Source organism: Crinia signifera, chromosome 2 (genome assembly GCF_055691185.1).
Source record: "Crinia signifera chromosome 2, ASM5569118v1, whole genome shotgun sequence".
In the NCBI taxonomy this organism is placed as follows: domain Eukaryota; kingdom Metazoa; phylum Chordata; class Amphibia; order Anura; family Myobatrachidae; genus Crinia; species Crinia signifera.
In genome coordinates, this window is record NC_139218.1 from 227,029,228 (window position 1) to 227,039,811 (window position 10,584).

At 40.7% G+C, this 10,584-nt stretch overlaps 1 protein-coding gene across 2 annotated transcripts in view; it reads left to right on the top strand.

The window, feature by feature from the left end:
* TXLNG (taxilin gamma) overlaps positions 1-10,113 on the top strand; it is a 39,587-nt gene extending 29,474 nt beyond the window's left edge. For both annotated transcript variants that reach the window (XM_083173942.1, XM_083173941.1), the window contains exons 7-10: positions 2,480-2,554; positions 2,645-2,737; positions 4,836-4,931; positions 6,932-10,113. In XM_083173942.1, the coding sequence (XP_083030068.1) occupies positions 2,480-2,554; positions 2,645-2,737; positions 4,836-4,931; positions 6,932-7,270 (603 nt within the window). In that variant the 3' untranslated portion in view covers positions 7,271-10,113. The remainder of the gene's footprint in view (positions 1-2,479; positions 2,555-2,644; positions 2,738-4,835; positions 4,932-6,931) is intronic.
* Positions 10,114-10,584: the final 471 nt, after the last annotated feature.

Below are 10,584 nucleotides of genomic sequence, written 5' to 3' on the forward strand. Positions count from 1 at the left end.
CATTTGTTTTTTAGCCGTTCTAATATCTCAGGGTATTGGCCTGAATTAATATTAACATATAATTTAGATGCCTGCCCCCTCTTGCTCATAGTTCGTAACATTTTTTTAATGGGGGATATAGAGGTCTCCAAAGTATATCCTCCAAATTGTTTGTGTATCGCATGTCTCAACTGAAGGTATCTAAAGAATTGATTATTTGGTATACCAAACTCAATACTTAATTGGTTGAATGTCTTAAATAGACCATTATCATAAAGATGTCCTATCTCCACTATGCCTTTTTTTTTCCATATATTATCTGCAGATATTTTTTCCAGCTCGCTATATTTCTTATTAAACCATATTGGGCTTTGAATTTCTATTCCCGTCCATTCCCAGATTCCATGTACCTGCCTCCAGATTAGTGCTAGTTGTCGCAATAGTGGATGGACTCTACTCATGGGGTATTCAGCTAGTAAAAAATATACTGGGGATTCCCACTGACGCATCTGTTCCACAAACAGGGCCTGGATAGTTGGATCCAGTTCATTATTAACCCATCCCTGTGCATGTACCAGTTGTGCGGCTATATAGTAATTTCTAAGGTTTGGTAGGGCTAAGCCTCCGTTTTCCTTTGATTTATATAATGTTTTAATTGCAACCCGGGCTTGTTTATCTTTCCAAATAAAGGACAGTATAGTTTTTTCTATGGATGTGAATACTGCCTTGGGAATATATACAGGTGAGTTTTGCCACATGTACAAATATTTTGGCTGCACTGCCATTTTAAACATATTTATACGTCCTGTGACAGTAATTGGGAGTTTTTTCCATATGTGCGTTTTTTCTTTCATCCATGTAGTGATTGGTAGCACATTTAACTCAACGAATTTGTGCATATTCGGAGTGATCCAAATCCCCAAATACTTGAATTTTAGGGCCCATTTTAGCTGGTACAGGTCGCGATACTCCCTCGGTATCTTCCCTGATGTCGGGAGCATACTTGACTTGTCCCAGTTTATTTGTAGTCCTGATACATTCCCAAAGTCATTCTCTAAATTTAGCATAGTTTGCAGAGACTTCCCTGGTTCTTGTAGAAAAATTAACATGTCATCTGCATATAATGCTATAACATCTGTCACTTTACCTATTGCAATTCCCTTAATATCTGGGTCTGAACGTATTTTGCATGCCAATGGCTCAATTGCCATAGCAAACAGGGCAGGAGATAGTGGGCATCCCTGTCGAGTTCCTCTCCCCAATACAAAGGCCTCCGAAATGTATCCATTTACGGACACCCTTGCACATGGGGAGGAATACAACATCTGGATCCATTTAATGAATCGTGGCCCAAAGCCCATTTTCTGTAGAACTGCCCACAGGTAATCCCAGTCCACGGTGTCAAAGGCCTTGGCCGCGTCCAAGGACACCACCAAGGCCTCGGACTCCCCCCTCTGATCCCCCTGTAGATGGCAATAGAGGCGTCGCAGGTTTTGAGTTGTTGTTCTGCCTGGCATAAATCCAGCCTGATCTTTATGTACTATCAGCTCGATCACCCTATTCAATCTTATGGCTATTATTTTCGCGAGTATCTTTGCATCTGTGTTCAGCAGTGAAATTGGTCTGTATGAGTCTGGAGAAAGTGGGTCTTTTTCCTTCTTCAGTATCAATATGATTGTTGCTTCCAACATCGTGGGGGGAAGAGAGCCCCATTCCAACAAAGAATTAAATAAGTCTGTCAAATAAGGTACAAAGAAATCTGCATATTTTTTATACAATTCTGTAGGTATTCCATCTCTCCCCGGTGCTTTCGCAGAGGGAAGAGATGAAATAGCCGCTGCTACCTCTTCTTTAGTATATGGAACCTCCAGGGCATCTGCATCCTCTGTTGTTAAAGAGGGCACTGAAATGTATCTCAGATATTCCTGTAGTTCCATTTGTGTACATTTTTCTCCAGACTCATACAGATTGGCATAATACCGACAGGACAGGAGGTGTACGCTTTTGTAGACAACCTGTTCCCTAGTTCTCCAATATGTTTAGAACAGTCATGTCCAACGTTGGCCCTCCAGATGTTTTTAAACTACACATCCCAGCATGCTTTGCAATAGTTTTAGCATTCTCTAATAGCAAAACATGCTGGGATGTGTAGTTTCACAACATCTGGAGGGCCAACGTTGGACATGTCTGGTTTAGAACAACCTTCCTGCTGAGTTCCTTTAAAAACGGTGTACAGATGTACCTAGAATAATTGATGCCGATTTGAAAGGGTGGTGACGCCAAATATATTTTCTTTAGATTTCTCTTCTGTTCATGCACTTTTCATTTGGTTAATTGAAAAGCAGAAACTATTAACACTTCTTCTATTTTCAAAAGCATTCTGGCTTTGCAGCATATTATCCACACCTGCCTAAAACATTTTGACCGTACTGTATTTGTTGTGGGGAAAGTACAATGATGGGCCAGCAGCTGCATTATATAGTCTTCTATTACTTTGTAGTTGCTGAATGAAGCCACAGAAACCAGGCTAAAATTTGAGGAACTAAAGCAACAAGAAAGCCAGCTGAAACAGCAGGTAAAAAATATGCTGGCATTTTTATGTAAAATAGGATCCAGAATTGCAAGCATTAGATTATTTTCTCTAAATTACTGTATTCTATTTCAGCTGTCTCTTTATATGGATAAGTTTGAGGAATTTCAGACCACAATGGCAAAAAGCAATGAACTTTTTACAACTTTTCGGCAAGAAATGGAAAAGGTTAGTGTGTGTGTGTGTGTGTGTGTGTGTGTGTGTGTGTGTGTTTTTTTCCTTTTTGCTTTTATAGCCCTTTTTATATTTGCAGCACACATCTTGCCATAATTGAAGTTAGGTTTAATTGAAAACTCCTAAGCAATATGAACCTTGAGTTGAAGTATTCTAGTGTATTATTTACCTGGGATCCAACCTTCCATCATCTCCAGCAGGTCCATCTGCGGTAGGGTGACCAACTCGTCCCTTTAATCCGGGACACACATTAATTACAGCTACAGAACCTGTGTAATTAATGTGTCCCGGATTAAAGGGATGAGTTGGTCACCCGAGTCTGCGGAGACTCCTTGCTTCTACCAGCAGTGTGATGTCAATAATCATGGTGTTTCACTGTGGAAAAGCCAGCCGCGGTAGGAGCAAGGATCATATGAACACATAGCAAAAGTCTTAGGAGGGACTTCTACATCAGGTGGAACACCAGGAAGGTGGTCATATCTACAGTTTTACATTTTAGGGCTTTTGGGTGTAAATAAAATGTAATACAAAAATGCTATATTCAGTAGATATCAATATAGAAGGAATATATTTGGCTTTTTAGAGAACTGAGGCAGATTTATTAAGCCTTGGAGAGAAACTACCAATTTTTTTTTAAATGTCAAGAACAGTCTTGGTTGGTACTTCTTTCCAGACTTTACTACACATGCGACTCTATACTTTTCCATAAGTCAAAACACATTTTAACAATCTAAAACAAAGAAACCACCTGGGGAAAAAATATATATGTATTTTATTTATTTATGTTTACCTATGCCCCTTTCAGACCGCACTTTTAAAACGGTAAATTGCCGTTTTTTTACCGTTTTAAAACGGTAATGTGTGCGGTCTGAAAGGTCCAGTCCCACTTAACCGGTTAGAAAATGCAGTTTTTTCTAACCGGTTAAAATGCAGGGTCCTACCCGTTTCTGAACCGGTATTTTAGCCAAAAAATCGGCTCAGAAACGGTATTTAGGACCCAGCCAATGAGCTGGGTCCTAAATTCAGCACAGTGAATACTTAATGAGCGCTCATTAAGTATTCACAGCACTGGAGCCCCCCCCCGCGCGTGTCGACACCCCCCCGCGCGTGTCGACGCCCCCGCGCGCGTGTCGACGCCCCCCGCGCGTGTCGACTCCCCCCGCGTGTCGACCCCCCCGCGCGTGTCGACGGCCCCCCTGTGTCGACTTACCCCGTGCCGGTATCTCCGTTGTGGTTCCCGGCACTGCAGCTCAGTATGCTCGGAAAGCACTTATGAAAAAAGTGTCTTTCAGAAAATGGCTGCCCCCATACGGAAGACAGTTTTTTTAAACTGGGTTTCCTATGGGGCAGCCATTTTCTGGAAGACACTTTTTTCATAAGTGCTTTCCGAGCATACTGAGCTGCAGTCCACAACGGAGGTACCGGCACGGGGTAAGTCGACACGGGGGGGGGGGGCGCCGACATGCGGGGGGGGGGGGCGTCGACATGCGCGGGGGGGCGTCGACATGCGCTCGGTCGACACGCGAGGGGGGGGGGGGCTGCACGGAGGGGAGTGCTGAAGGCTGCACTGGCTTTAACCCTGTATTTGGAAAGTTTCCAAAAACGGGTCTGCCAGTGTCAAAAAATCGGCACTTAAACGGTAATATACCGTTTAAGTGCTGCGGTCTGAAAGGGGTTTTATCTGGCAGACCCGTTTTTGGAAACGTTTCCAAATACAGGGTCAAAGCCAGTTATGCGGTCTGAAAGCAGCACTAAAGGAATGCCACACTGTAGCAGTGTTACCTACATACACTTGTATGCAAGTCACACTTAAGGTGCCCATACACATTACAATTATTGTATGCAATATCGCATCTTGGTTTTGCGATGAGATCTAGTACATAAAGTATGTGCAGCACATACTTTTTGTACTAGATGTCATCTCATTGCAAAACCAAGATGCGATGAGATGTGATATTGTATACAATAATTGGAATGTGTATGGGCACCTTAACTTTAATTCTCAGTTGACTGGTTGGTAAGTGCATGGTGCACATGGGAAGGTGGTAAATGTCAGCAGAATGAATTAATAAGTTGATATATTTTGCCCTAGATGACCAAGAAAATAAAGAAGCTAGAAAAAGAGACCGTAGTTTGGCGTACTAAGTGGGAAAATAATAATAAAGCTTTACTACAGATGGCTGAAGAGGTGAGTTGCTGAAAGTACAGGAGACATTGAGCAGTATTTTAGGCTTCTTCATACATGTGTCGGGATTTAGAACCAGTGCCTTAATTGGCTGGATTTAATTCCCTAAACAAACGCCAGTGGTTGCTGCCTTGAAAGGAGAAGAAGAATCAAGATCCTCTTGAACAGGATCCAATGGAGGCAGTCCTTTCTGGCAGAGGTTCCCCCAGATGGAAAGTCTCTAAGATTTCTTTTAAGATAACGGTAATAAGGATTAATCATGGAACATAATTCCAAATGCACCTGTGTCTGTCGCTTTTAATCTGAGCCTGCCTGGATAAGACAGCAGAAGCGTTATAGAGGAGCGCTGCTGGCGCCATCGCTTACTGTTGGCTCTCCAGTCATGTCACTGAAGCCACTTCTCACCTGCCGCCTCCTGAGTGGCAGAGCCTCTTGTTGAGCGTTTTACACCTTTTCTCTGAGATTGGGAAATACTGCACTGTAGGGCTTCACAACATCATTTATAACGGATTAATTAGTTCACATCCTTTTTTTGGATTAATACAAAGCCCCCATTTAACATTATCTTTAGTGTCATTTATGCACACTCGCTACAGCTTTCCGCGATGACTTGTACCTCTAATTTCTGTTTGGCATGCTGCTTAGCATTTCTACTATCTGACACTCCTACAGTGAGGCTGACCGGATCAGTGTACCTTGTTTTTTTTCTTTATAATTTTACTCTACCTCCTTCTGTTTGTAAGTATAACCACACATATCATGGTCCCTCGTTGTTTATCAAATGTCACACAAAGAGGTGCGACTGTCGCCTCTGAGTATGTTTAGTATAGACCGACATAATCCAAACCTGCAGACAGCTCTAGCGCGTCATGGCTGTGAAGTTTGGATGTGGATCTCGCTACAGGTCTGGATGCCAATATAGTAACCGGTCAGCAGGAATTTATAAAGCAGAAGATTTTAAATACTAGAACAGACGCACTAGAAACCAAAACTGATTTTCTTTGCCATTACCAGGGTGGCTATAGAAATATCTTTACTGAGATGATCTATCCGTATTAAAGAGCATGAAGAGATCCAAGGGTAATAGCCTCTGCATTAGAAGTGTACATGAAATAGTTTCTCCTTTTGACTCACAACATTCTTCAAGCAGCAATTGAAGCATGCTCTCCCCATTATAGAGGACTCTTACCTTCTGTTTGATGGAGCTCACTGCGCACTGATATCCAAACCACCTCCTGGTCAAACTCCTCAAGATACTATTCCTCACTGCTATAAGAGATACTCCTACTATAGCGTTTTGAGACCTATATACATAAATATTTTATGACCTTGTAATATCTAAATATGCAGAGATCTGCAACCAGTTACTAAAGGTCTCTGACCAAACAATATTAAGTACTGTTGGACCGAGTCAACCTAGATTTTAGCCTTATGGTCATTTTGCATGAATGATGACTGTAGTTTTATATTCAACAATTTCATTTGCTATTTACTGAGTTTAAAAACTTTGTGCTGCCTGGTGCCATGTTTATCCTAATTGCCTCCCTTTCGCTCTAATTTTTTCACTTTTTTTTTCACTTTTTTTTAATAGTGTGAACTGAAGGGGTGGTTTTTTGACAGATATATAGCTTTTCTTAATAATAATTATGTGTGTAGAATTATTATTATTTTTTCTTCTGCTGTACATTGTCCCAAGTTTCCCCTGTAATGTTGAACAACAAGCTAAAGACTTAAATGCGGATGTAACTGAGGGCAAATTTTTTATGGCTGTCAAAAGCCCTTAAATATAATGTAGCCCTGGGGCCAGACTGTCTCATTCACTCTACAGTATTATATAAAATGCGCCCAACCCTTTTTTTTTTTTTTTCTTTTTTTCTGAAAACCTGGGCATGATTTAATTTATATTGGTACACATTTGCTTCTACTCTAACTATATACTTTTTACGTTCATTGTCCAACAAATCTAATACTAAATTGTGTAACGCTGTACCATTCCTCCTCAGAAAACTGTGCGGGATAAGGAACATAAAGGGATGCAGGTCAAGTTGGAGCGGTTGGAGAAACTTTGCAGGGCCCTCCAAAGTGAACGTAATGAGCTGAACAAGAAGGTTGAGGTTCTTCAAGATCAGGTTTCTGTACTAGATGACGAAGACGGTGATGCAGCTAATGCTGATTCGTTAGAGACAAATACAGTTGAATCTTTGGAAGAGATGAATGTAATCCAAAATGGAAAAGAATCTGGAATCCAGCCCATTACTGAACCGCAATTATCAGAGGGACAGATTCTTGTACAAAAGACTCTCTCCACAGGGCCACCTTCTAGCATTGATTCAGTTGACTAAAATAAGGCATTGTAAAAAAAAGTTACACAACATATGTATATAAGAAAAATATGCATATATATATTTTGTGTAGAAGTTTGTTGGTGATATTTTTTTTTTTTTTTGTGGTGACAAATTTCTTACTTTTTCTACCATATATGTATTTTCCTAGGACTACTGGAGTACATGTAGTGCATCAATCTTCCTGGCAGCTTCTCACAGTCTAATAGATATTTTCACATTCTAGATTGACGGATGTCTCTTTCATTGTCAATACTAAGGGAAGAGTGCATGTTCCTAGTGTTGAGTAACCTGTCTCTATAGGTGGCAGCCTGCATTTTGATACAGGATAGCAGTCATAGTAGGACCCATTGGCCTCTTTCCATTTATTTCAATTTTGTTTTACTCAACTGTTCCTAGTAGACATTTTATTTGGCCCTTACACCCAGACAATTCTAGTGCTGTGCAATGTGAATTAATGCAGCCTTTCATTCAAATGCCCATGGAACCGCTGATCTTACAGTTCCATTTATTATCCATAGAATTGGCTTCATTTCTCAAAGATTTGCTGGTCTGGTGGTTATGCAACTGGTACAAATAAGTTCCCATTGTCACTGTAGTCTACTTGAATTTATGATGATTAAATATTACTAGTCCTGCAAATATCCAAAGTGAAACATTTTATAACAGGGTACACACATGGTTTACTTATAATGTTTTGTTTTATTCACATACAAGTCTTCTCTATTAATCTGAAGGGTAAGAACCATGGGTATATGGTCATTGGGTCAATGCACTTAAGGTTGACATGGCTTGGGTTGATACCTGAAATAAGTTGACATAGGCAAGCATTAGGTCAGCATTTATTTATTTTTTAAGTCAATATGTGCTGACAGACGGTATTTCATGCCCTACCATCCGCTAGGCCGGGACGGAGAATAGAATAGTGTCAATGCTTGTTGACCTTAGTTTGGTCGACCCATACCCGAACCATGAGCAGTAATGTCTGCTCAGGGAACCAGACCGCTTTAATCCAAATTAAACTGAAAATCAGCCATACGATCTATTACCACATTACCCTCCATGGTAAATAATAAAACAGAATATTCTATAATATTTGTGATTATCTTTTGAATAAAGTAGGGCTCGTGTAGAATTTGACGCAAATGCATCTGGCATCTCCTGCCCATCCCACTTTTTTAAACTTTTGTTTGTGTTCCATTCACTCTTGTGATGCATTCTATGCTGCTGTTCTCTACAAGAGTAAAGCAGGAGTATATATTATCTGGCCAAGCTGATGACATCTTGTGTATAGATCCGACTGCACGCTTAGCAAAATGCACCTTTATTTAGTGGTACATTTTGCATTTGCGGATTTAGATGCTTTGGTTAAATCATTGCCATGATGTTACATTTCCCGACTCCATTGTTTTTAATAAGTATCAGGCTCCATTCAAGTTTGCCACAGTGGGGTTATGTTGTCACAATCATTGCCCACACTACTGTGGTATCTAAGAAAACCAGATCTAACCATATGCAGAACAGAGAGTGAAATGAATTGATCACATTGGGGCAGATGTATTAAGCCTTAACAAAAGATAAATGCAAGGGTTATAAAGAGAGATTAAATGTCCAGCCAATCAGCTCCTTACTGACTTTATCAAACACAGCCTGTAACATGGCAGTTAGGAAGTGTTGGCTGGGCGCTTCTCTCGTTATCACCCTTGCATTCATCTCTTGTTATGGCTTAATACATCTGCCCCATAGTATTGTAATTTCTGTATAAACATGTTGGTCCATGCCATTAGCCATTATTTCAGCATTCAACAATTTTAAATTCCTTTTAAACACCCACCCTCAGCTGGGAACACATTTCAAATTTTTGTGTACCTGGCAATGTTAATGTGGTGGGGCCTTGGCACAGTGCCAGCATTGGTAAGCGCATACACGCTTGCCAATAAGGGTAGGACCTTGGAAGAGGGGTCAGAGGGCCATGCTTGCCCTTGTTAATGATGACTGTCCTCACCTATTCATGCTGGATGTCCGAAGGCATCATTAAGTTCTACTTTGTGAGCCACCAGAAGCTGTTATTGCCGTTCGATCCAAAGAAGAGATCACTGCAACTCATTTTGAATCACATAATGGGTCTGATTTTGAGTTGGAAGTAAAAACAAAGCAAGTAACTATGTAAAGCCCCGTACACATGGGAAAGATATATGGCTGAGCCATGTATTGCTCAGTTTCTCCTTTTCATCAGCGACCAGAGATGGTTGCTGATGAAAGGGAACCTCTGCCGGAGGTGCCGCAGAGGTAATCAGACAATCGATTTAGAACGGGGCTGAAAATGGGAGCGCGCACCCGGCGATTTTTATTGCTGGGACACACTCCCATCACTGGCAATATGGTCGCCAGTTTTTATGAAATAAAAAAAAATGAAATCATTCAGGAGGGTCCCTGTGAGTGATATTTGTTTTCATTTATTTTTTTGATGGAGTATTGTACGGGGCTTTAAATGCTGTCTCTTTCCAATAATTTCTTCAGAGACTTTTACATACTTGTATTAATCTGAACAAATAATGCAATGTTACATATGGAATCGTTCTTCCACTTATTAATTATTGGTTCTGCAAAAGGAAGAATGGAGTTTCAAGTTTTATGGTTTGACATACTATGAACTCTGAGGTCTTAACCCTTTAAATGCCAACATCTCTGAGAGATGCGCAAAATATCCACTATATCCCCAAAAAAAACCACAAATGTTATGTAAAAAAATAAAAATATATTTCCTGTATAAGGTAAACATTACAAGTCATTATGATGAATAAAAATGTTTGCTTGGCAATTTTCACACCTTTGACAAATTCTCTTGGCACTCAAAGGTTTATTCTCTGGGGTAATGATTGACACCGAATTGTATGGAGGGACGACTCTACAGCAGTGATGGGGAACCTATGAACTGTGCAGGCCACTCTGGAGGCCCTCTAACCTCCGACAGGATAGTCTTAATCTCAGTAGCAACTTAAATAAATACATTTAATTAAAGGAGGAATTATGGAGGGATTTTAGTAATTTGCACAATGGCGGTCAGTACATGTGGCCTGACAGTGTACTTCAAGTATTGCGCCATTTGGGTGCATATAGCCACCAGTCCTGACATTACTGTTCTAATGTTCCATAATTTTGACAGTGGTATCTAGTCTGTTAGAACACATTATTAGGCCTTTTGACAAGTGTAAAGGCCCCCATACACCGGTCCGATCTGTCAGAATCTAACGGAATCTTGCTGCACATATGATCTCTGGATGGTGTCCCTCCTGATGGCAGGGAACGGGGTT